Raw genomic sequence first — 27,235 nt, 5'->3', positions numbered from 1 at the left:
TCAGCTGTATACTCCATGTAGACTGATGTACACACAGTTCTGATAGAGGAATCAGCTGTATACTCCATGTAGACTGATGTACACACAGTTCTGATAGAGGAATCAGCTGTATACTCCATGTAGACTGATGTACACACAGTTCTGATGGAGGAACCAGCTGTATACTCCATGTAGACTGATGTACACACAGTTCTGATAGAGGAATCAGCTGTATACTCCATGTAGACTGAACAGTTCTGATAGAGGAATCAGCTGTATACTCCATGTAGACTGATGTACACACAGTTCTGATAGAGGAATCAGCTGTATACTCCCATGTAGACTGATGTACACACAGTTCTGATAGAGGAATCAGCTGTATACTCCATGTAGACTGACGTACACACAGTTCTGATGGAGGAATCAGCTGTATACTCCATGTAGACTGATGTACACACAGTTCTGATAGAGGAATCAGCTGTATACTCCATGTAGACTACACACAGTTCTGATGGAGGAACCAGCATCATGAATCTGACCAGTTCTGATAAGAATCAGATGTTATAGTGACATATAAGTAGCTAATATGTCATTATAAGTGACGTCTAATTTAGTGACATATCAGTAATACGTCCACAGAAGTGACATATACCTATGTAGTTAAATGGCACTATTGTTTTGACATATTCTAATGAGACCATGTTGCCAAAAGAGCAGCGATGTAACAACTTCTCAGATCCTACCATATTCTATTGGTTTCATTGTACTGGGCAACTTCAATCAATCACTGTAGTATTTGACATGTATTTGTTTGCCCTCTTTGGAGACAAGACCATGGATAAAGGGAAACTGTCCTACTTCATGTTAGCCATATGTATGACTGCAAGAAATCTACATTGAAGTCTTCGCGGCTAACTTCACGTGAACGTGAGGTGATACGACATTAGCATAATATACACACTTACACACAAACTGTACATGGAAGAAATGTCAACTTGACCAAGCCGTCACAAACTACATTCAGTTGGCATTAAGCTAGTGTTTAACCCTTGATCATGTTGTGCTGGTTGTCTTGAGATATGGCAACAGTCAGGCGATGTTACCTGTTGAATAATATCAGAACTAAGAACCCAATCTAGCAGGCTATTCAATTAGTCTGTTATGAACACTACATGTTGAGGTGTATAGTATGTGGAGAGATCTCACTGAATAACGCCTCACATAAAGTACGTAGAGTGTAGGGTGACGAGAGAGGAACCCAGTATTCTGTTTTGATACAAGACCATCCCTTTACAATTACAACAGTATCATGCAATATATCTGACTGGTAGTGTTTGAAACACAGAATATTTAGCATTCTCAAAACTTCATAAAATTCATAAACAAAGCTCTAGTAATGAATTACACGACAAGATATTCATTATGTTATGTAAATGGATCAAATCATGTAGCTAGCTTCCTTCTAACACGTTTCACAAATATCCCATTCATTGAGGAAATATATATTAATATATGAAATATATATTCAGAACTATATTTCGTGTTACATGATCCTCCTTCACTTTGGTATGCATAAACAGTTCACACAAAGAATATTGATTAGTCATACACAAACACACACATTTCAGACTGCCTGTTTACCAGCTCACACACACACAACGAAAATATCAAATGAGACCAAACGTGTGCATAGCTATCCCCATAAACAAGCATTATTAAATCATTAAGAAAATGTTTTCTCCCGACAGTATTATTTAAAGAAACAAATGAATTTACGGTCTCGAAAGACAATGTGAATGAATATGGAATGCATCAGGTCACAGCAGGGGAGTTGTGTGAAAACAAGAAATAAATGAAACAGTGCTTCATATGATCATCATAGCTACAATGACAATAATAATGGACTGTAACACATTTCAAATGAATAGAATAACCATCAACGTAAAGTAACAAATAATTGCATTTCAATGCTTCTATGGTCATAAGAAAACCGAAAGGCGGTTGTGAGCGCTCCAGGGTGAAGTTTCCACTAGGTACAGATCTAGGATCAGCTTCCCCTCCCCCAAACCTCACCTTAACAATTAGCAAAACTGACCCAAGATCAGCATCTATTTGCAATTTCATCCTACACCATTGTGTTGAGATACATGTTGTATCTATTTCTGGTTGAGTCTTTCCCATGTAAAGCAGAAACTGAGGATGTGTGTTTTCAATGTAAAACTGACCACAAGGACGATACTGTCTGTCTGATATGAGCTGACTGAGTGATCAGGCTCCACACGCCCGGCTCCTGTGCCTATGGTTGACTGCTGTAGAGAGATGGAGGCTGGATGGGTGGAGGGGGCCCCTGGGCCCTAGCCATTGAGAGGGCCTTTATTCATTGAAGGGTCCCCTATCAGTTGAGGGGGGGGGGGCCCTAGCCGTTCCGTCTGGAGTGAGAGGATGGATGGAGACAGTCACTGGGATCACATTTACCATGAGGTCCCTGGGGACCTGAAGGGCCCGATGGCCCCTGGATACTGCTTCCAGGTTCACCTGCAGACAAAAACACTTTCACATTTGTGGGGAGTAGTGAACTTCAGGAGGAAGTAGAGATGATTGGGAAGCAACCATTGGGTGATTGTTTAATCAATCAAATAAACCATGAAGGAAAACAGGATGTTATCAGAGGAGCAGTATTACTGGGAACAGTATTATCTAGTCAGCTAACAAAACTGCTTTCATGTGCCAAACTGCAACTCTTAAAAAGGAGATGAAAACACCCACTCTCATGCATACTTTACACACAAACCCTCGTCAATACAGATCAGAATAAAAAGTTAATGTTCTGCACAAAAAGATCAGAATGAAAGATTTTCCTGCTTCGCTCCCGGCAGAGAAGAATCTCTCTGAGATCATGCTGAAAAGGGAGAGAGTTGATCAAATGGAAATAAGAGATTTAAGTGTATATTTATTTTATATCCGCCCTATCAGTGATGATATACTAATTGTTTCGTGTCAGCTTGGTACCTCAGCGTAAGAGAGAGTCATTATGAGTAGCTCTGCTCATTAGTTCTGTTGGCTTACTAATTACTAGTGTTTTTAAACTGAAAACATCAAACGACCTCAGGATGAACTGTTGTCCATGTTAGAGCTGGTGGTTACACTTTACTTGAACCCTCATTCATAAGGGCTACATGACACTGTCATAACCATGACATAACTGTCATAAACATGACATTACACTGTCATGACATTACACTGTCATAACCATGACATTACACTGTCATAACCATGACATAACACTGTCATAACCATGACATTACACTGTCATAAACATGATATTACACTGTCATAACCATGACATTACACTGTCATAACCATGACATTACACTGTCATAACCATGACATAACACTGTCATAACCATGACATTACACTGTCATAACCATGACATAACACTGTCATAACCATGATATTACACTGTCATAACCAAGACATAACACTGTCATAACCATGACATTACACTGTCATAAACATGACATAACACAGTCATAAACATGACATAACAGAGTTTATAAACAGTCATGACACCGGTGTCAGCTTTTTATTTGAATGAATGTTTGACTTGTATTTAATCAGGGGAGCCCATTGAGACCAGGGTGTCATTTTCGATGGTACCCTGAGGACAACAAGTTTATAACGGAGGGTTCCAGATATAAAGTTTCACCCAACGTAAGTGTAGGATTCTACAACTACAGCCGTACAATGATGGTATTTTCCCCCTTTCATAAAGCATCAGTTTCAAGTGTAAATATGAAATAACTTCATACGAAACACAATGATGTAATGGTTGCTCCAAGTTTACATCACATTTTCCTTCTTGTGCTTCAATGGCTATAGGGCTTAGCATAATTTCACCACAGTGTGCAGTGTGTGTGTGTGTGTGTGTGTGTGTGTGTGTGCGTGCGTGCGTGCGTGCGTGCGTGTGTGTGTGGTGTCTAGCTGTTACCTGGTGGTCCTGCCAGACCTGGAGCTCCTGGTATCCCCAGACCTAGCTGACCTCTCTCTCCTTTCTGACCTCTGTACCCTGGAAAGAAACACAAGACAATGACCAGACTGGACTGGACTCCCAGCCTACGACAACAGACTGGACTGGACTCCCAGCCTAAGACAACAGACAGGACTGGACTCCCAGCCTAAGACAACAGACTGGACTGGACTCCCAACCTAAGACAACAGACTGGACTGGACTCCCAGCCTAAGACAACAGTCTGGACTGGACTCCCAGCCTAAGACAACAGACTGGACTGGAATCCCAGCCTAAGACAACAGACTGGACTGGACTCCTAGCATAAGACAACAGCATGGACAGGACTCCCAGCCTAAGACAACAGACTGGACTGGACTCCCAGCCTAAGACAACAGACTAGACTGGACTCCCAGCCTAAGACAACAGACTAGACTGGACTCCCAGCCAAAGACAGCAGACTGGACTGAACTCCCAGCCATAGGAGGGCAACAGGTAGCCTGGTTCCAGATCAGTTTAGGTTGCCTTGCCAACTGTTATGGTCATTGTCATGCCAAACATAGCACCACGCCAGTTGGCTATACAACGAGATGGACAGATCTGGGACCAGGGTTTTGAAGAACAGGACCAGAGGTAGATGAATCCCAACGTGTTTATGCATTAAGAGTTTGTGATGAGTGGTTTATGATGAGGTGAGGAATAAGTCATCTCATGTCTGCTCTACGCAGCCTGAATACTCTAGTGTACATCTGGTACCAACAGTGCTGCTTCTCTCTCTCAATACTGGACTGTCCCTGTCAACATCACAGCAACACAAAAGTCTGAACACTGTGGACGGCCTTCAACTCCTCTCTATGTGGTTTTCATCAAGGCAACTGATGTCATGAGATCTGAGTACCTTAACTGTTCATGTGAGGCGTATCCATTACTACAGTAGTTACTGTAACTGTTCATGTGAGGTGTATCCACTACTACAGTAGTTACTGTAACTGTTCATGTGAGGTGTATCACTACTACAGTAGTTACTGTAACTGTTCATGTGAGGTGTATCACTACTACAGTAGTTACTGTAACTGTTCATGTGAGGCGTATCCACTACTACAGTAGTTACTGTAACTGTTCATGTGAGGTGTATCACTACTACAGTAGTTACTGTAACTGTTCATGTGAGGTGTATCACTACTACAGTAGTTACTGTAACTGTTCATGTGAGGTGTATCACTACTACAGGAGTTACTGTAACTGTTCATGTGAGGCGTATCCACTACTACAGTAGTTACTGTAACTGTTCATGTGAGGTGTATCACTACTACAGTAGTTACTGTAACTGTTCATGTGAGGTGTATCACTACTACAGTAGTTACTGTAACTGTTCATGTGAGGTGTATCCACTACTACAGTAGTTACTGTAACTGTTCATGTGAGGTGTATCCACTACTACAGTAGTTACTGTAACTGTTCATGTGAGGTGTATCACTACTACAGTAGTTACTGTAACTGTTCATGTGAGGTGTATCACTACTACAGTAGTTACTGTAACTGTTCATGTGAGGTGTATCACTACTACAGTAGTTACTGTAACTGTTCATGTGAGGTATATCCACTACTAAAGTAGTTACTGTAACTGTTCATGTGAGGTGTATCACTACTACAGTAGTTACTGTAACTGTTCATGTGAGGTGTATCACTACTACAGTAGCTACTGTAACTGTTCATGTGAGGTGTATCACTACTACAGTAGTTACTGTAACTGTTCATGTGAGGTGTATCCACTACTACAGTAGTTACTGTAACTGTTCATGTGGGGCGTATCCACTACTACAGTAGTTACTGTAACTGTTCATGTGAGGTGTATCCACTACTACAGTAGTCACTATAACTGTTCATGTGAGGCGTATCCACTACTACAGTAGTTACTGTAACTGTTCATGTGAGGCGTATCCACTACTACAGTAGTTACTGTAACTGTTCATGTGAGGTGTATCACTACTACAGTAGTTACTGTAACTGTTCATGTGAGGTGTATCACTACTACAGTAGTTACTGTAACTGTTCATGTGAGGCGTATCCACTACTACAGTAGTTACTGTAACTGTTCATGTGAGGTGTATCACTACTACAGTAGTTACTGTAACTGTTCATGTGAGGTGTATCACTACTACAGTAGTTACTGTAACTGTTCATGTGAGGCGTATCACTACTACAGTAGTTACTGTAACTGTTCATGTGAGGTGTATCCACTACTACAGTAGTTACTGTAACTGTTCATGTGAGGTGTATCACTACTACAGTAGTTACTGTAACTGTTCATGTGAGGTGTATTACTACTACAGTAGTTACTGTAACTGTTCATGTGAGGTGTATCACTACTACAGTAGTCACTGTAACTGTTCATGTGAGGTGTATCCACTACTACAGTAGTTACTGTAACTGTTCATGTGAGGTGTATCACTACTACAGTAGTTACTGTAACTGTTCATGTGAGGTGTATCACTACTACAGTAGTTACTGTAACTGTTCATGTGAGGTGTATCACTACTACAGTAGTTACTGTAACTGTTCATGTGAGGTGTATCACTACTACAGTAGTTACTGTAACTGTTCATGTGAGGTGTATCACTACTACAGTAGTTACTGTAACTGTTCATGTGAGGTGTATCACTACTACAGTAGTTACTGTAACTGTTCATGTGAGGTGTATCACTACTACAGTAGTTACTGTAACTGTTCATGTGAGGTATATCCACTACTACAGTAGTTACTGTAACTGTTCATGTGAGGTGTATCACTACTACAGTAGTTACTGTAACTGTTCATGTGAGGTGTATCCACTACTACAGTAGTTACTGTAACTGTTCATGTGAGGCGTATCCACTACTACAGTAGTTACTGTAACTGTTCATGTGAGGTGTATCACTACTACAGTAGTTACTGTAACTGTTCATGTGAGGTGTATCCACTACTACAGTAGTTACTGTAACTGTTCATGTGAGGTGTATCACTACTACAGTAGTTACTGTAACTGTTCATGTGAGGTGTATCACTACTACAGTAGTTACTGTAACTGTTCATGTGAGGTGTATCCACTACTACAGTAGTTACTGTAACTGTTCATGTGGGGCATATCCACTACTACAGTAGTTACTGTAACTGTTCATGTGAGGTGTATCCACTACTACAGTAGTTACTGTAACTGTTCATGTGAGGCGTATCCACTACTACAGTAGTTACTGTAACTGTTCATGTGAGGCGTATCCACTACTACAGTAGTTACTGTAACTGTTCATGTGAGGTGTATCACTACTACAGTAGTTACTGTAACTGTTCATGTGAGGTGTATCACTACTACAGTAGTTACTGTAACTGTTCATGTGAGGCGTATCACTACTACAGTAGTTACTGTAACTGTTCATGTGAGGTGTATCCACTACTACAGTAGTTACAGTAACTGTTCATGTGAGGTGTATCACTACTACAGTAGTTACTGTAACTGTTCATGTGAGGTGTATCACTACTACAGTAGTTACTGTAACTGTTCATGTGAGGTGTATCACTACTACAGTAGTCACTGTAACTGTTCATGTGAGGTGTATCCACTACTACAGTAGTTACTGTAACTGTTCATGTGAGGTGTATCCACTACTACAGTAGTTACTGTAACTGTTCATGTGGGGCGTATCCACTACTACAGTAGTTACTGTAACTGTTCATGTGAGGTGTATCACTACTACAGTAGTTACTAACTGTTCATGTGAGGTGTATCACTACTACAGTAGTTACTGTAACTGTTCATGTGAGGCGTATCCACTACTACAGTAGTTACTGTAACTGTTCATGTGAGGTATATCCACTACTACAGTAGTTACTGTAACTGTTCATGTGAGGTGTATCACTACTACAGTAGTTACTGTAACTGTTCATGTGAGGTGTATCCACTACTACAGTAGTTACTGTAACTGTTCATGTGAGGTGTATCACTACTACAGTAGTTACTAACTGTTCATGTGAGGTGTATCACTACTACAGTAGTTACTGTAACTGTTCATGTGAGGCGTATCACTACTACAGTAGTTACTGTAACTGTTCATGTGAGGTGTATCCACTACTACAGTAGTTACTGTAACTGTTCATGTGAGGTATATCCACTACTACAGTAGTTACTGTAACTGTTCATGTGAGGTGTATCACTACTACAGTAGTTACTGTAACTGTTCATGTGAGGTGTATCACTACTACAGTAGTTACTAACTGTTCATGTGAGGTGTATCACTACTACAGTAGTTACTGTAACTGTTCATGTGAGGTGTATCACTACTACAGTAGTTACTGTAACTGTTCATGTGAGGCGTATCACTACTACAGTAGTTACTGTAACTGTTCATGTGAGGTGTATCCACTACTACAGTAGTTACAGTAACTGTTCATGTGAGGTGTATCACTACTACAGTAGTTACTGTAACTGTTCATGTGAGGTGTATCACTACTACAGTAGTTACTGTAACTGTTCATGTGAGGTGTATCACTACTACAGTAGTCACTGTAACTGTTCATGTGAGGTGTATCCACTACTACAGTAGTTACTGTAACTGTTCATGTGAGGTGTATCCACTACTACAGTAGTTACTGTAACTGTTCATGTGGGGCGTATCCACTACTACAGTAGTTACTGTAACTGTTCATGTGAGGTGTATCACTACTACAGTAGTTACTGTAACTGTTCATGTGAGGTGTATCACTACTACAGTAGTTACTGTAACTGTTCATGTGAGGTGTATCACTACTACAGTAGTTACTGTAACTGTTCATGTGAGGTATATCCACTACTACAGTAGTTACTGTAACTGTTCATGTGAGGTGTATCACTACTACAGTAGTTACTGTAACTGTTCATGTGAGGTGTATCCACTACTACAGTAGTTACTGTAACTGTTCATGTGAGGTGTATCACTACTACAGTAGTTACTAACTGTTCATGTGAGGTGTATCACTACTACAGTAGTTACTGTAACTGTTCATGTGAGGCGTATCACTACTACAGTAGTTACTGTAACTGTTCATGTGAGGTGTATCCACTACTACAGTAGTTACTGTAACTGTTCATGTGAGGTATATCCACTACTACAGTAGTTACTGTAACTGTTCATGTGAGGCGTATCACTACTACAGTAGTTACTGTAACTGTTCATGTGAGGTGTATCACTACTACAGTAGTTACTGTAACTGTTCATGTGAGGTGTATCCACTACTACAGTAGTTACAGTAACTGTTCATGTGAGGCGTATCCACTACTACAGTAGTTACTGTAACTGTTCATGTGAGGTGTATCACTACTACAGTAGTTACTAACTGTTCATGTGAGGTGTATCACTACTACAGTAGTTACTGTAACTGTTCATGTGAGGCGTATCACTACTACAGTAGTTACTGTAACTGTTCATGTGAGGTGTATCCACTACTACAGTAGTTACTGTAACTGTTCATGTGAGGTGTATCACTACTACAGTAGTTACTGTAACTGTTCATGTGAGGTGTATCACTACTACAGTAGTTACTGTAACTGTTCATGTGAGGTGTATCACTACTACAGTAGTTACTGTAACTGTTCATGTGAGGTGTATCACTACTACAGTAGTTACTGTAACTGTTCATGTGAGGTATATCACTACTACAGTAGTTACTGTAACTGTTCATGTGAGGCGTATCACTACTACAGTAGTTACTGTAACTGTTCATGTGAGGTGTATCACTACTACAGTAGTTACTGTAACTGTTCATGTGAGGTGTATCCACTACTACAGTAGTTACTGTAACTGTTCATGTGAGGCGTATCACTACTACAGTAGTTACTGTAACTGTTCATGTGAGGCGTATCCACTACTACAGTAGTTACTGTAACTGTTCATGTGAGGCGTATCCACTACTACAGTAGTTACTGTAACTGTTCATGTGAGGCGTATCCACTACTACAGTAGTTACTGTAACTGTTCATGTGAGGTATATCCACTACTACAGTAGTTACTGTAACTGTTCATGTGGGGCATATCCACTACTACAGTAGTTACTGTAACTGTTCATGTGAGGTGTATCCACTACTACAGTAGTTACTGTAACTGTTCATGTGAGGCGTATCCACTACTACAGTAGTTACTGTAACTGTTCATGTGAGGCGTATCCACTACTACAGTAGTTACTGTAACTGTTCATGTGAGGTGTATCACTACTACAGTAGTTACTGTAACTGTTCATGTGAGGTGTATCACTACTACAGTAGTTACTGTAACTGTTCATGTGAGGTGTATCACTACTACAGTAGTTACTGTAACTGTTCATGTGAGGTGTATCCACTACTACAGTAGTTACTGTAACTGTTCATGTGAGGTGTATCACTACTACAGTAGTTACTGTAACTGTTCATGTGAGGTGTATCACTACTACAGTAGTTACTGTAACTGTTCATGTGAGGTGTATCACTACTACAGTAGTTACTGTAACTGTTCATGTGAGGTGTATCCACTACTACAGTAGTTACTGTAACTGTTCATGTGAGGTGTATCCACTACTACAGTAGTTACTGTAACTGTTCATGTGAGGCGTATCCACTACTACAGTAGTTACTGTAACTGTTCATGTGAGGTGTATCACTACTACAGTAGTTACTAACTGTTCATGTGAGGTGTATCACTACTACAGTAGTTACTGTAACTGTTCATGTGAGGTGTATCCACTACTACAGTAGTTACTGTAACTGTTCATGTGAGGTATATCCACTACTACAGTAGTTACTGTAACTGTTCATGTGAGGTGTATCACTACTACAGTAGTTACTGTAACTGTTCATGTGAGGTGTATCCACTACTACAGTAGTTACTGTAACTGTTCATGTGAGGTGTATCACTACTACAGTAGTTACTAACTGTTCATGTGAGGTGTATCACTACTACAGTAGTTACTGTAACTGTTCATGTGAGGTGTATCACTACTACAGTAGTTACTGTAACTGTTCATGTGAGGTGTATCCACTACTACAGTAGTTACTGTAACTGTTCATGTGAGGTATATCCACTACTACAGTAGTTACTGTAACTGTTCATGTGAGGTGTATCACTACTACAGTAGTTACTGTAACTGTTCATGTGAGGTGTATCACTACTACAGTAGTTACTAACTGTTCATGTGAGGTGTATCACTACTACAGTAGTTACTGTAACTGTTCATGTGAGGTGTATCACTACTACAGTAGTTACTGTAACTGTTCATGTGAGGTGTATCACTACTACAGTAGTTACTGTAACTGTTCATGTGAGGTGTATCCACTACTACAGTAGTTTAACTGTTAACTGTTCTACTACAGTAGTTACTGTAACTGTTCATGTGAGGTGTATCACTACTACAGTAGTTACTGTAACTGTTCATGTGAGGTGTATCACTACTACAGTAGTTACTGTAACTGTTCATGTGAGGTGTATCCACTACTACAGTAGTTACTGTAACTGTTCATGTGAGGTGTATCCACTACTACAGTAGTTACTGTAACTGTTCATGTGAGGTGTATCACTACTACAGTAGTTACTGTAACTGTTCATGTGAGGTGTATCACTACTACAGTAGTTACTGTAACTGTTCATGTGAGGTGTATCACTACTACAGTAGTTACTGTAACTGTTCATGTGAGGTGTATCCACTACTACAGTAGTTACTGTAACTGTTACTGTAACTGTTCATGTGAGGTGTATCCACTACTACAGTAGTTACTGTAACTGTTCATGTGAGGTGTATCACTACTACAGTAGTTACTGTAACTGTTCATGTGAGGTGTATCCACTACTACAGTAGTTACTGTAACTGTTCATGTGAGGTGTATCACTACTACAGTAGTTACTAACTGTTCATGTGAGGTGTATCACTACTACAGTAGTTACTGTAACTGTTCATGTGAGGTGTATCACTACTACAGTAGTTACTGTAACTGTTCATGTGAGGTGTATCCACTACTACAGTAGTTACTGTAACTGTTCATGTGAGGTGTATCCACTACTACAGTAGTTACTGTAACTGTTCATGTGAGGCGTATCACTACTACAGTAGTTACTGTAACTGTTCATGTGAGGTGTATCACTACTACAGTAGTTACTGTAACTGTTCATGTGAGGTGTATCCACTACTACAGTAGTTACAGTAACTGTTCATGTGAGGCGTATCCACTACTACAGTAGTTACTGTAACTGTTCATGTGAGGTGTATCACTACTACAGTAGTTACTGTAACTGTTCATGTGAGGTGTATCACTACTACAGTAGTTACTGTAACTGTTCATGTGAGGTGTATCACTACTACAGTAGTTACTGTAACTGTTCATGTGAGGTGTATCCACTACTACAGTAGTTACTGTAACTGTTCATGTGAGGTGTATCCACTACTACAGTAGTTACTGTAACTGTTCATGTGAGGTGTATCACTACTACAGTAGTTACTGTAACTGTTCATGTGAGGTGTATCACTACTACAGTAGTTACTGTAACTGTTCATGTGAGGTGTATCACTACTACAGTAGTTACTGTAACTGTTCATGTGAGGTGTATCACTACTACAGTAGTTACTGTAACTGTTCATGTGAGGTGTATCACTACTACAGTAGTTACTGTAACTGTTCATGTGAGGTGTATCACTACTACAGTAGTTACTGTAACTGTTCATGTGAGGTGTATCCACTACTACAGTAGTTACTGTAACTGTTCATGTGAGGTGTATCACTACTACAGTAGTTACTGTAACTGTTCATGTGAGGTGTATCACTACTACAGTAGTTACTGTAACTGTTCATGTGAGGTGTATCCACTACTACAGTAGTTACTGTAACTGTTCATGTGAGGTGTATCCACTACTACAGTAGTTACTGTAACTGTTCATGTGAGGTGTATCCACTACTACAGTAGTTACTGTAACTGTTCATGTGAGGTGTATCCACTACTACAGTAGTTACTGTAACTGTTCATGTGAGGTGTATCACTACTACAGTAGTTACTGTAACTGTTCATGTGAGGTGTATCACTACTACAGTAGTTACTGTAACTGTTCATGTGAGGTGTATCACTACTACAGTAGTTACTGTAACTGTTCATGTGAGGTGTATCACTACTACAGTAGTTACTGTAACTGTTCATGTGAGGTGTATCACTACTACAGTAGTTACTGTAACTGTTCTGTAACTGTTCATGTGAGGTGTATCACTACTACAGTAGTTACTGTAACTGTTCATGTGAGGTGTATCCACTACTACAGTAGTTACTGTAACTGTTCATGTGAGGTGTATCACTACTACAGTAGTTACTGTAACTGTTCATGTGAGGTGTATCCACTACTACAGTAGTTACTGTAACTGTTCATGTGAGGTGTATCCACTACTACAGTAGTTACTGTAACTGTTCATGTGAGGTGTATCCACTACTACAGTAGTTACTGTAACTGTTCATGTGAGGTGTATCCACTACTACAGTAGTTACTGTAACTGTTCATGTGAGGTGTATCACTACTACAGTAGTTACTGTAACTGTTCATGTGAGGTGTATCACTACTACAGTAGTTACTGTAACTGTTCATGTGAGGTGTATCCACTACTACAGTAGTTACTGTAACTGTTCATGTGAGGTGTATCCACTACTACAGTAGTTACTGTAACTGTTCATGTGAGGTGTATCACTACTACAGTAGTTACTGTAACTGTTCATGTGAGTAGGTGTATCATGTGAGGTGTATCACTACTACAGTAGTTACTGTAACTGTTCATGTGAGGTGTATCACTACTACAGTAGTTACTGTAACTGTTCATGTGAGGTGTATCACTACTACAGTAGTTACTGTAACTGTTCATGTGAGGTGTATCACTACTACAGTAGTTACTGTAACTGTTCATGTGAGGTGTATCACTACTACAGTAGTTACTGTAACTGTTCATGTGAGGTGTATCACTACTACAGTAGTTACTGTAACTGTTCATGTGAGGTGTATCCACTACTACAGTAGTTACTGTAACTGTTCATGTGAGGTGTATCCACTACTACAGTAGTTACTGTAACTGTTCATGTGAGGTGTATCACTACTACAGTAGTTACTGTAACTGTTCATGTGAGGTGTATCACTACTACAGTAGTTACTGTAACTGTTCATGTGAGGTGTATCCACTACTACAGTAGTTACTGTAACTGTTCATGTGAGGTGTATCCACTACTACAGTAGTTACTGTAACTGTTCATGTGAGGTGTATCACTACTACAGTAGTTACTGTAACTGTTCATGTGAGGTGTATCACTACTACAGTAGTTACTGTAACTGTTCATGTGAGGTGTATCCACTACTACAGTAGTTACTGTAACTGTTCATGTGAGGTGTATCACTACTACAGTAGTTACTGTAACTGTTCATGTGAGGTGTATCACTACTACAGTAGTTACTGTAACTGTTCATGTGAGGTGTATCACTACTACAGTAGTTACTGTAACTGTTCATGTGAGGTGTATCACTACTACAGTAGTTACTGTAACTGTTCATGTGAGGTGTATCACTACTACAGTAGTTACTGTAACTGTTCATGTGAGGTGTATCCACTACTACAGTAGTTACAGCTTATGTAGAAATATGTTGCTCAGAAAGAAATCCCAGGTCATTAAATAATAATACACTCACTGTATCCCAAATGACACCCTATTCTCCTACATAGTGCACTACTTTTGACGAGAGCCCTATGAATCCTGGTCAACAGTAGTGCACTATATAGTGAATAGGGTGCCATTTGAGATACAGCCTCGGTGTTCTGGCATGCTGTCAAAACCGGCATCATCACACCGAGCCAACGGCGGCTGTGTTGGATGTGTGTGTGTGTGTGTGTTGGAAGTGTGTGTGTGTTGGATGTGTGTGTGTTTGTGTGTGTTGGATGTGTGTGTGTTTGTGTGTGTCGGAAGTGTGTGTGTTGGAAGTGTGTGTGTGTTGGATGTGTGTGTGTGTGTTGGAAGTGTGTGTGTGTGTTGGAAGTGTGTGTGTGTGTTGGATGTGTGTGTGTGTGTTGGAAGTGTGTGTGTGGGTTGGATGTGTGTGTGTGGGTTGGAAGTGTGTGTGTGTGTTGGATGTGTGTGTGTGTTGGATGTGTGTGTGTGTGTGTGTGTGTGTGTGTGTGTTGGAAGTGTGTGTGTTTGTGTGTGTCGGAAGTGTGTGTGTTGGAAGTGTGTGTGTGTTGGATTGTGTGTGTGTGTGTTGGAAGTGTGTGTGTGTGTTGGAAGTGTGTGTGTGTGTTGGATGTGTGTGTGTGTGTTGGAAGTGTGTGTGTGGGTTGGATGTGTGTGTGTGGGTTGGAAGTGTGTGTGTGTGTTGGATGTGTGTGTGTGTTGGATGTGTGTGTGTGTGTGTGTGTGTGTGTGTTTGTGTGTGTGTGTGTGTGTTGGAAGTGTGTGTGTTTGTGTGTGTTGGATGAGTGTGTGTGTGTGTGTTGGAAGTGTGTGTGTGTGTGTGTGTGTGTTGGAAGTGTGTGTGTGTGTTGGAAGTGTGTGTGTGTTGGAAGTGTGTGGCGTCATGGGGTGACATGACTCTTCCTGACAGCAAGAGAGCTGCCTGCCTGACTGCAAGCGAGAGTCTCTGAAGAATTAAAAACAGAGCAAAGATGCTGTCTGCATCCCAGATGGCACCGTATTCCCAGAAGTAGAACACTAGTTTTGACCAGAGCCCTATGGCCAACAGTAGTGTACTAGTTTTGACCAGAGCCCTATGGCCAACAGGAGTGCACTAGTTTTGACCAGAGCCCTATGGCCAACAGTAGTGCACTAGTTTTGACCAGAGCCCTATGGCCAACAGTAGTGCACTAGTTTTGACCAGAGCCCTGTGGCCAACAGTAGTGCACTAGTTTTGACCAGAGCCCTATGGCCAACAGTAGTGCACTAGTTTTGACCAGAGCCCTATGGCCAACAGTGGTGCACTAGTTTTGACCAGAGCCCTATGGCCAACAGTAGTGCACTAGTTTTGACCAGAGCACTATGGCCAACAGTAGTGCACTAGTTTTGACCAGAGCCCTATGGCCAACAGTAGTGCACTAGTTTTGACCAGAGCCCTGTGGCCAACAGTAGTGCACTAGTTTTGACCAGAGCCCTATGGCCAACAGTAGTGCACTAGTTTTGACCAGAGCCCCATGGCCAACAGTAGTGCACTAGTTTTGACCAGAGCCCTATGGCCAACAGTAGTGCACTAGTTTTGACCAGAGCCCTGTGGCCAACAGTAGTGCACTAGTTTTGACCAGAGCCCTGTGGCCAGCAGTAGTGCACTAGTTTTGACCAGAGCCCCATGGCCAACAGTAGTGCACTAGTTTTGACCAGAGCCCTATGGCCAACAGTAGTGCACTAGTTTTGACCAGAGCCCTATGGCCAACAGTAGTGCACTAGTTTTGACCAGAGCCCTATGGCCAAAAGTAGTGCACTAGTTTTGACCTGAGCCCTGTGGCCAACAGTAGTGCACTAGTTTTGACCAGAGCCCTATGGCCAACAGGAGTGCACTAGTTTTGACCAGAGCCCTATGGCCAACAGTAGTGCACTAGTTTTGACCTGAGCCCTGTGGCCAACAGTAGTGCACTAGTTTTGACCTGAGCCCTGTGGCCAACAGTAGTGCACTAGTTTTGACCAGAGCCCTATGGCCAACAGTAGTGCACTAGTTTTGACCAGAGCCCTATGGCCAACAGTAGTGCACTAGTTTTGACCTGAGCCCTATGGCCAACAGTAGTGCACTATAAAATGAATAGGATGCCATTTGGAATGCAAACGCTGTTCAAAGAGGGTCAAAGTCAGGAGTCAAACAGAGATTATCCTGAAGGAGGATCAACAACAGAAGGTGTTCACTGTGTGATCAATGACGTTCTTAATAGAGAAATAGGAAGAGAGAAACAATCATTTAATATCAACAAACTGATGGCAAGTGCTCTGATGAAGAAGCCTGCTCTGAGAAGCATCAGCATGAAACCTTACTGAAAGGAATGAAGTTGACTTCCTGAACCTTCTGTCAATATTTTATGAAAACCGGTTGGTCCGTTTAGAAGAAGTGGTACTGTAGCTGCCTCTAGAAGGGGTACTGTAACTGCCTCTAGAAGTGGTACTGTAACTGCCTCTAGAAGTGGTACTGTAACTGCCTCTAGAAGTGGTACTGTAACTGCCTCTAGAAGTGGTACTGTAACTGCCTCTAGAAGTGGTACTGTAACTGCCTCTAGAAGGGGTACTGTAACTGCCTCTAGAAGTGGTACTGTAACTGCCTCTAGAAGTGGTACTGTAACTGCCTCTAGAAGTGGTACTGTAACTGCCTCTAGAAGTGGTACTGTAACTGCCTCTAGAAGTGGTACTGTAACTGCCTCTAGAAGTGGTACTGTAACTGCCTCTAGAAGTGGTACTGTAACTGCCTCTAGAAGTGGTACTGTAACTGCCTCTAGAAGTGGTACTGTAACTGCCTCTAGAAGTGGTACTGTAACTGCCTCTAGAAGTGGTACTGTAACTGCCTCTAGAAGTGGTACTGAAGCTTCTTCCACTGCCTGGAATTTCACATCACACTTTATAAAGGTAGACCCCAAAATGTAATGAATTGAACAAGCAATTCTAACTCCTTAACCAACTAAAAGCCATCCAACCATTTACCCCCTCAAACAGTGTCTACTCCAAATCCTTTCATAGGGATGGGGAACGAATAACTAGACATATACTGAATACATGATTACATTTTACATTCTGAACAGACGGTTCCTAACACAGTGAAAGCTCATGCACATTTATGCATCACGACAGAGGCTGGTCAAGCAGGCCAGAGAAATGAAAGCATATTCAGAGAGGCTGGTCAAGCAGGCCAGAGAAATTAAAGCATATTCAGAGGCTGGTCAAGCAGGCCAGAGAAATTAAAGCATATTCAGAGGCTGGTCAAGCAGGCCAGAGAAATTAAAGCATTTTCAGAGTCTGGCAAGTGAGTTAGTATCCTTTTGTACTCTTTTCTCATTGAAATTCACAAACACATACAGTACACACATGCAACTGTCATGTCTCCATGCAGACAGGTTGATAATATGACAAGCACTGGCGAGAATAGGAGAACTAGCCGATAGAACAGCACTGCAATAGCAAATGTAGATCACAAACAATATCAAAACGTGAGAGGGGCTGAGGAGCTGGAGGACTGGTTTAGTTCTGAGCCCCAGAACCAGAGAGCTGGTTGGTTGGTTGGTTGGAGGGAGGGAGACAGGGTCTGCCTCCAAAATGGCACCCATAATCACTATATAGTGAACTACTTTTGATAGGGCTCTGGTCAATATTGGTGCACTATATAGGGAATAGGATGCCATTTAGGACGCACAGCATTTCCCCCCAAAATGCACCTTAAAGTAACTGAGTGTCAGGTCCAGAGAGCTGGTTGGGAAACCATCAGAAACACTGACTGAGAGAAGTATCAAGCAGTGTTTTTCACTGCTGTCCAGCCAAGCCCAAAGGGGAAACTGTGAAATGCTCTGCTGCTGCTGTTTACAAGACAGAGAACATCTCAGAGAGAAAAGGGCTTGTAAAATGCCCCGAAATGCATTCCTGGAGAGAGACATTCCACACAGAGCAGACTATCATGAGTCTCCTTTCAAACACGCACGGCGCCTCCAACCCTCACTCAGGGAGCCGGCATACTGTAGCATTCCATGGGAAAGAATAGCACTGTACCTTAAAGCTGTAGTCCGGCATTCAAACAACAACCAAGCAGATGCTCCAGCCCCGACACTTTTGTTGGTATACAGCTGAGAGATGTGTCTGAATAAATGTAACCACTCATAGACGGAGGTATGAATGCAAGAACTGACCATCCAGGAGATCAAAATGACAGTTTAACCACATTCTGAAGCTACACAGTGTTTGTTTACCATTACACTGACGGTGTAAGACAGTTCTACTAAGCTCATGAGGCATTCATAACTTATATTCTTTAGGAATCAATGGCTATAAATTATTAATTGAAAATGGGAAAAAAATCATTGCTGTACAAATCACAGATTTCACCTTTAAAACATCAAACAACTGCATGGGCCCACGGGGATGAAGAGGATATGACATACTGATCCACTGCATGGGCCCACGGGGATGAAGAGGATATGACATACTGATCCACTGCATGGGCCCACGGGGATGAAGAGGATATGACATACTGATCCACTGCATGGGCCCACGGGGATGAAGAGGATATGAAGTACTGATCCACTGAGGGGGTCGACATCCTACACATACATTGACAAGCAGCATTGTGTTTCCCAGCTTCATTGACCAACAGAAAGCAGCACAGAGAGCCAGGGGGACACTGCTGTGTAAATGACAATGATTAAGAAACTGCCTGGATGCTGGAAAGAGAACTGTAGACTGTACTTAGTGGCTGATTCACTAAGCATTCACACCTGCCTCATGGCTTTACAATATAATCAATGCATCCACACCTGCCTCATGGCTTTACAATATAATCAATGCATTCATACCTGCTGGCTACTGACTGTATTCGTTTTATTAGCTTTTATGTGTTTTTTACTCTCTCTGAAATAGCAGGTGCAAATGCTTAGTGCATCGAATATATTAGATAAAACAAAACAAAACAAAACAATGAACAAACCCAAGATGTATGGCAGGGTGTAATACACAATCGGAATATGGCAAACCGGCCAAATAAATGTCAACGTAAAACAAGCATGATGGATTTATAAATCTTCAACATGGTACATGTGTTTGGGAAGAAAGACAATAATGTCTTATAAAATACAATCAAAGTTAAAAACGCAGTGACAGAGGTAAAAAAAAAAATAGTGACATAAGTCAAAAAATGTGAAATAAATGGCAAAGATGACCCAATAACATCAAACAGTGACAAAGTTATGTAAGAACATCTACAAACCCCCTAATCCCCCATCGCTACAATTAACATCATCTGGAGACTGTATCCATGGATCTATGTCTATGGATGTACTTCAATAGTTTGACAGATCACGGCCCCATGTCATATCACAACCATGAGTCAAGAAGAGAGGGTGGATCCAGCAGAGAGGTTATTTTTCTTCATAAACTCTTCATTTTGGCACATTGGAGGGGAAGTCAAATTGGATATTCCAGAGGAGAGATGCTCTCCAGTGGAGGATGACAGACATAATGAGAAAATATTAGCCCAAACTCACTCTCTCTCCCCCTCTCTCTCTCTCCCTCCCTCACTCTCTCCCTCTCTCTCTCCCTCCCTCCCTCACTCTCACCCTCTCTCTCTCTCTCTCTCTCTCTCTCTCTCTCTCTCTCCCTCACTCTCTCCCTCTCTCTATCCCTCCCTCACTCTCTCCCTCCCTCCCTCACTCTCTCCCTCCCTCCCTCTCTCCCTCTCTCTGTACCTCTCTCTCTCTCTCTCTCTCCTTCTCTCTCTCTCTCTCTCCTTCTCTCTCTCTCTCTCTCTCTCTCTCTCTCTCTCTCTCTCTCTCTCTCTCCCCAGCCGCGTGGAGTAGAGGAGGCACAAGTCAACAACGGCAGAATTAAAAAGTTGTTGAATTTCTTTCCAATTTACCCCAAGAGACAAACATTTTCCTCTTGATTTTCCCAACAAATAATTATTTGTATCATATCAAATCAACCAGACAGGACATTGAATCATATCAAATCAACCAGACAGGACATTGAAGCATATCAAATAAACAGACAGGACATTGAAGCATATCAAATAAACAGACAGGACATTGAAGCATATTAAATAAACAGACAGGACATTGAAGCATATTAAATAAACAGACAGGACATTGAAGCATATTAAATAAACAGACAGGACATTGAAGCATATTAAATAAACAGACAGGACATTGAAGCATATTAAATAAACAGACAGGACATTGAAGCATATCAAATCAACCAGACAGGACATTGAAGCATATCAAATCAACCAGACAGGACATTGAAGCATATCAAATCAACCAGACAGGACATTGAAGCATATCAAATCAAACAGACAGGACATTGAAGCATATCAAATCAACCAGACAGGACATTGAAGCATATCAAATCAACCAGACAGGACATTGAAGCATATCAAATCAACCAGACAGGACATTGAAGCATATCAAATCAACCAGACAGGACATTGAAGCGTATCAAATAAACAGACAGGACATTGAATCATATCAAATAAACAGACAGGACATTGAATCATTTTAAATAAACAGACAGGACATTGAAGCATATCAAATCAAACAGGGAAAACCATTAAAGCAATAGAAACAGGTCAGTTGAATTCTGAGTGTTACTTAATATGATGAATACGATTAGCCTAGACCAGCGTTTCCCAAACTGGGTCCTGGGGACCCTAACGGGTGCACGTTTTGGTGTTTGCCCTATTTGAATCAGCTGTGTAGTACTAGGGCATAAACCAAAACATGCACCCCTTGGGGTCCCCAGGCCCCAGTTTGGGAAATGTGGTCTAGACACAGTAGATTAAGTACATTCACTTGGTAGTTACATTGTAATTGTTGACAGCCGCATATTATCTTACTCGTAGTCAGTTATACTGTATCGTTAACACTGGTAGTTAGATCAACGGAACACTGTGAGGTAGCTAGATGCCCCTGCTCTAAGACAGGGGTGGGCAGCTCCAGTCCTCCAGGGCCTGATTGGTGTCACAGTTTTCGCTCCAGCCCCAGCTAACACACCTGACTCTAATAATCACCTGGTCATGATCTTCAGTTTAGAATGCCAGGTGATTAATCAGCTGTGTTTGCTAGGGATGGAGAAAAAGTGTGAGACCAACCAGGCCCTGGAGGACTGGAGCTGCCCACCCCTGCTCTAAGACATAAGGACCAACACATTAGGACACATGACACTGCTAGAAGAGATGGTACTATATTGAACCAAAAAGGGTTCAATCGATGACTCTCTTCATAAACATGGCTCTCAAACGGGATCTACATGGAACCGCAAAGCACCTATATGTTTAACAGTATAATTCATCACTAGAACCTGCATGGCTCTTACAACAGGAACTAGAAGAGATTGCACAGTGGGCGCAGCATGCTAGGTAATTCTATTCAATGTCTTATAGAGGTAGCAAATCAAATTGTTATTGATGTAGGAGTGTGTTTGTGTGAGCTGAGCAGTCAGAGAGTCGTTATTGATGAAGGAGGTTGTTTGTGTGAGCTGAGCAGTCAGAGAGTTGCCCAGGGTTTGACAAAGGATGTCCACTCTCCACCCTCTCTCCCTCGCTCCTTTCCTTTTACATTTTACCAGAGCTTTGTTTTTCCTGGAGTTGAGAGGAGTGAGGTATCAATCGTGGTGCTCTTTTCTGTCCAAACTGATATTACTTTCTCTTATTCTCCTCCCAATTCTTCATTTGTCTTCATATTATCACAGAGAGAAAGAGCGAGAGAGAGAAAAAAAAGAAAGAAAGACAAAGAGAGAGAGAGAGAGAGAGAGAGAGAGAGAGAGAGAGAGAGAGAGAGAGAGAGAGAGAGAGACGGCTCAGCTATGTTGATCACCAACAGCACCACACTCCTCCTTTCCTTACCCCCTTCTCTCAATCTCATCCCTTCAGTCTGTATTGATATATCTGGCTAGCAGGAGAGAAATACCTACGGATCCTTACAACACAGTAGTGTCCATTCACTTTCATTGAATCCCCCAGACGTTCACACAAACAACCTCTGATAGAAAGCAAATATATTTTCCAATTCTCTTCACTCTCTTGTTTCAGCAACACATCTTCCTTAAAAGAGTAGTACTTCTTTATCTCACTCTCTTGTTTCAGCAACACATCTTTTCTAAAAGAGTAGTACTTTTATTTCACTCTCTTGTTTCAGCAACACATCTTTTCTAAAAGAGTAGTACTTTTATTTCACTCTCTTGTTTCAGCAACACATCTTCCTTAAAAGAGTAGTACTTCTTTATCTCACTCTCTTGTTTCAGCAACACATCTTCCCTAAAAGAGTAGTACTTTTCTCTTCCTTCTGTCTCCATCACAACACAGAACTACAGGGCCTTTGGGTATTGGAAGCTACATTGTTTATTCTATTTAGATTGTAAGATCCTTTTTGTTTCAACTCAGTGACCTGAGCTCTCCTACTACTGGCTTGAAGGCAGGTACTCAGGTGAGCTAAAGTACACCACCAACTCAGTAATAACCCATGAATACACCTGCACACAACTTCCCTTCATTCAAAAAGTAGCTTTGAGCTGTATTAAAGGCTGTTATGTATTACTTCAGGTCAGGTTATAGTGTAGCAGATGTGGTCAGAGTGGAGAGGAGTAGAGAGGAGTGGAGAGGAGTGGAGAGGAGTGGAGAGGAGTGGAGTGGAGTAGAGAGGAGTGGAGTGGAGTGGAGAGGAGTGGAGTGGAGTGGAGAGGAGTGGAGTGGAGTGGAGAGGAGTGGAGAGGAGTGGAGAGGAGTGGAGAGGAGTGGAGAGGAGTAGAGAGGAGTGGAGAGGAGGGGAGAGGAGTGGAGAGGAGTGGAGAGGAGGGGAGAGGAGTGGAGAGGAGTGGAGAGGAGTGGAGAGGAGTAGAGAGGAGTGGAGAGGAGGGGAGAGGAGGGAGAGGAGTGGAGAGGAGTGGAGAGGAGTGGAGAGGAGTGAAGTGGAGTGGAGAGGAGTGGAGAGGAGGGGAGAGGAGTGGAGAGGAGTGGAGAGGAGTGGAGAGGAGTGAAGTGGAGTGGAGAGGAGTGGAGAGGAGTGGAGAGGAGTGGAGAGGAGTGGAGTGGAGGGAAGTGGAGTGAAGTGGAGTGGAGTGGAGAGGAGAGGAGTGGGGGAAGTGGATAGGAGAGGAGTGGATGGAGAGGAGTGGAGAGGAGTGGAGTGGAGGAAGTGGAGTGAAGTGGAGTGGAGTGGAGAGGAGAGGAGTGGAGTGGAGGGGAGAGGAGTGGAGAGGAGTGAAGTGGAGTGGGGGAAGTGGATAGGAGAGGAGTGGATGGAGAGGAGTGGAGGGGAGAGGAGTGGAGTGGATAGGAGAGGAGTGGAGGGGAGAGGAGTGGAGTGGAGGGAGAGGAGTGGAGAGGAGTGAAGTGGAGTGGGGGAAGTGGATAGGAGAGGAGTGGATGGAGAGGAGTGGAGAGGAGTGGAGTGGAGGGAAGTGGAGTGAAGTGGAGTGGAGTGGAGAGGAGAGGAGTGGGGGAAGTGGATAGGAGAGGAGTGGATGGAGAGGAGTGGAGAGGAGTGGAGTGGAGGGAAGTGGAGTGAAGTGGAGTGGAGTGGAGAGGAGAGGAGTGGGGGGAAGTGGATAGGAGAGGAGTGGATGGAGAGGAGTGGAGAGGAGTGGAGTGGAGGGAAGTGGAGAGGAGAGGAGAGGAGTGGGGGAAGTGGATAGGAGAGGAGTGGAGAGGTGGTAGAGAGGAGTGAAGTGGAGTGGAGGGAAGTGGATAGGAGAGGAGTGGAGAGGAGAGGGGTGGTAGAGAGGAGTGGAGAGGAGAAGATAGGAGTGGAGTGGAGAAGAGAGGAGAGGAGAGGGGTGGAGAGAAGTGGAGAGGAGTGGAGAGAGGTGGTAGAGAGGAGTGGAGAGGAGAGGAGAGGAGAGAATAGGAGTGGAGAGGAGTAGAGTGGAGAAGAGAGGAGAGGAGAGAATAGGAGTGGAGAGGAGTAGAGTGGAGTAGAATAGAATAGAGTAGAGTAGAATAGAGTAGAGTAGAGCACAGTAGATTAGAGCAGAGCAGAGTAGAGTAGAATAGAGCAGAGCAGATTAGATAAAAATTGAAGAGTAGTATAAAAGAAAACAAGAAGAGAAAATAAGAATAGAGTAGAATAGAATAGAATAGAAGAGTAGAATAGAATAGAAGAGTAGAGTAGAATAGAATAGAATAGAATAGAACAGAATAGAGTAGAATTGAACAGAATAGAGTAGAATAGAAGAGTAGAGTGGAATAAAATAGAAGAGTAGAGTAGAATAGAATAGAATTGAACAGAATAGAGTAGAATAGAACAGAATAGAGTAGAATTGAACAGAATAGAGTAGAATATAACAGAATAGAGTAGAACCGAGTAGAGCACAGTAGAGTAGAGCACAGTAGAGTAGAGCAGAGCAGAGTAGAGCAGAGCAGATGACAATTGAAGAGAAGGGTATAAAAGAGAAGAGAAAATAAGAGTAGAGTAGAACACAACTTATTTTCTTATATTCTATTCAGATGTAGATCTATTATGCTGGTGTGAGACAGAGTGTGGAGGAGAATTACTTTATGTCTCCAGTGGTTTTAGCAGCCTGTGGTTCTTACCTTGAGGGCCAGGGGGGCCTTCTTCCCCTGGAGACCCTGGGGATCCGTCATTGCCAGGGGGACCGGGAGAACCCTGTCGAACCTGCGCCGCTAAAATGGCCGCCGGCGTCTTCTGCATGGCATGGCTTGATAGTCTCTCTGGCGAGTGACATAAAAATTCTGTATTACAATATTACCAACAATGTCTGCAAGTGATAGACAATTCACATTCTGTATCATAATAATACCAACACTCTCTGCAAGTGATAGACAATTCACATTCTGTATCATAATAATACCAACACTCTCTGCAAGTGATAGATTCACATTCTGTATCATTGTAACAATGGTGTCGGGGAAGAAGGCTGGCGTTTTATGTGTCCCCAACCCATTGTGTTTTTTTGTTAGTTTATTTGCGTTGTTTGTAACTTGTTTTTTTTAACTTATTTTGTACATTGCCGCTACCGTCTCTTACGACCGAAAAATAACTTCTGGACATCAGGACCGTGATTACTCACCAAGGACTGGCAGAATCTATTTTTTCCTTTAATGACGTGAACGATATACTGCTTCTCGGGAACAGGCCCAGATCCCTGTGATTTGCGTGAAGAAAAGGCAGAGAAAAAGGGGCCAGAGGGCGGGCTGCCTTCTGAGAATTCGTAGGCAATCGAAATAAACCTCCACTTCCTTCCATTCTGCTAGCAAACGTGAAATCTTTGGAGAATAAAATAGATGACCTACCCGAAAGATTAAACTACCAAAGGGACATTCAAAACTGTAATATCTTATGCTTCACGGAGCCGTGGCTGAAAGACGACACTATCAACATACAGCTGGCTGGTTATAAATAACAGCTGGTGCACGATATCTAAGGAAGTCTCAAGCTATTGCTCGCCTGAGGTAGTGTATCTCATGATAAGCTGTAGACCACACTACCTACCGAGAGAGTTTTCATGTGTATTTTATGTAGCTGTTTACATACCACCACAGACAGAGGCACTAAGACAGCATTGAATGAACTGTATTCCGCCATAAGCAAACAAGAAAACGCTCACCCAGTGCTCCTAATAGCCGATGACTTAAACACAGGGAAACTTGAATCCGTTTTCAAAAATTTAGATCAGCATGTTAAATGTACAACCAGAAGGAAAACAACTCTGGACCACCTTTACTCCACACACAGAGACGCATACAAGTCTCTCCCTCGCCCTCCATTTGGTAAATCTGACCATAATTCTATCCTCCTGATTCCTGCCTACAAGCAAAAATTAAAGCAGGAAGCACCAGTGACTAGATCAATAAAAAAGTGGTCAGAGGAAGGAGATGCTAAGCTACAGGACTGTTATTGTAGCACAGACTGGAATAGGTTATGGGATTCCTCAGAGGAAATGGAGGAGAACACCACATCAGTCATTGGCTTCATCAATAAGTGCATCGACGACGACGTCCCCCACAGTGACTGTACGTACATACCCCAACCAGAAGCCATGGATTACAGGCAGCATCCACACTAAGCTAAAGGCTAGAGCTGCCACTTTCAAGGAGCGGGACTCTAACCTGGAAGCTCATAAGAAATCCCGCTACGCCCTCCGACGAACCATCAAACAAGCAAAGCGTCAAGACAGGACAAAGATCGAATCGTACTACACCGGCTCTGATGCTCGTTGGATGTGGCAGGGCTTGCAAACTATTACAGACTACAAAGGGAAGCACAGCCGAGAGCTGCCCAGTGACACAAGCCTACCAAACTACTTCTATGCTCGCTTCGAGGCAAATAACACGGAAACATGCATGAGAGCACCAGCTGTTCTGGAAGACTGTGTGATCACGCTCTCTGCAGCCGATGTGTGTAAGACCTTTAAACAGGTCAACATTCACAAGGTCGTGGGGCCAGACAGATTACCAGGACGTGTACTGTGAGCATGCACTGACCAACTGGCAAGTGTCTTCACTGACATTTTCAACCTCTCCCTGTCCGAGTCTGTAATACCAACATGTTTTAAGCAGACCACCATAGTCCCCGTGCCCAAGAACAG

General features: G+C 42.4%; 1 protein-coding gene across 1 annotated transcript in view; it reads right to left on the bottom strand.

The window, feature by feature from the left end:
* Nucleotides 1–537: 537 nt before the first annotated feature.
* The window catches only part of LOC115115718 (collagen alpha-1(XIX) chain-like), an 87,497-nt gene continuing 60,799 nt past the window's right edge, over nucleotides 538–27,235 (bottom strand). The window contains exons 20-22 of the mRNA XM_065023042.1: nucleotides 25,221–25,358; nucleotides 3,969–4,046; nucleotides 538–2,514 (exon numbers count right to left, since the gene is read on the bottom strand). Of these exons, the coding sequence (XP_064879114.1) occupies nucleotides 2,396–2,514; nucleotides 3,969–4,046; nucleotides 25,221–25,358 (335 nt within the window). The 3' untranslated portion in view covers nucleotides 538–2,395. The remainder of the gene's footprint in view (nucleotides 2,515–3,968; nucleotides 4,047–25,220; nucleotides 25,359–27,235) is intronic.

The sequence above is a fragment of the Oncorhynchus nerka genome, linkage group LG10, assembly GCF_034236695.1.
Source record: "Oncorhynchus nerka isolate Pitt River linkage group LG10, Oner_Uvic_2.0, whole genome shotgun sequence".
Lineage (NCBI taxonomy): Eukaryota > Metazoa > Chordata > Actinopteri > Salmoniformes > Salmonidae > Oncorhynchus > Oncorhynchus nerka.
Note: the sequence above shows the minus strand (reverse complement) of the source record. Positions and strands in the feature narration are given on the sequence as shown.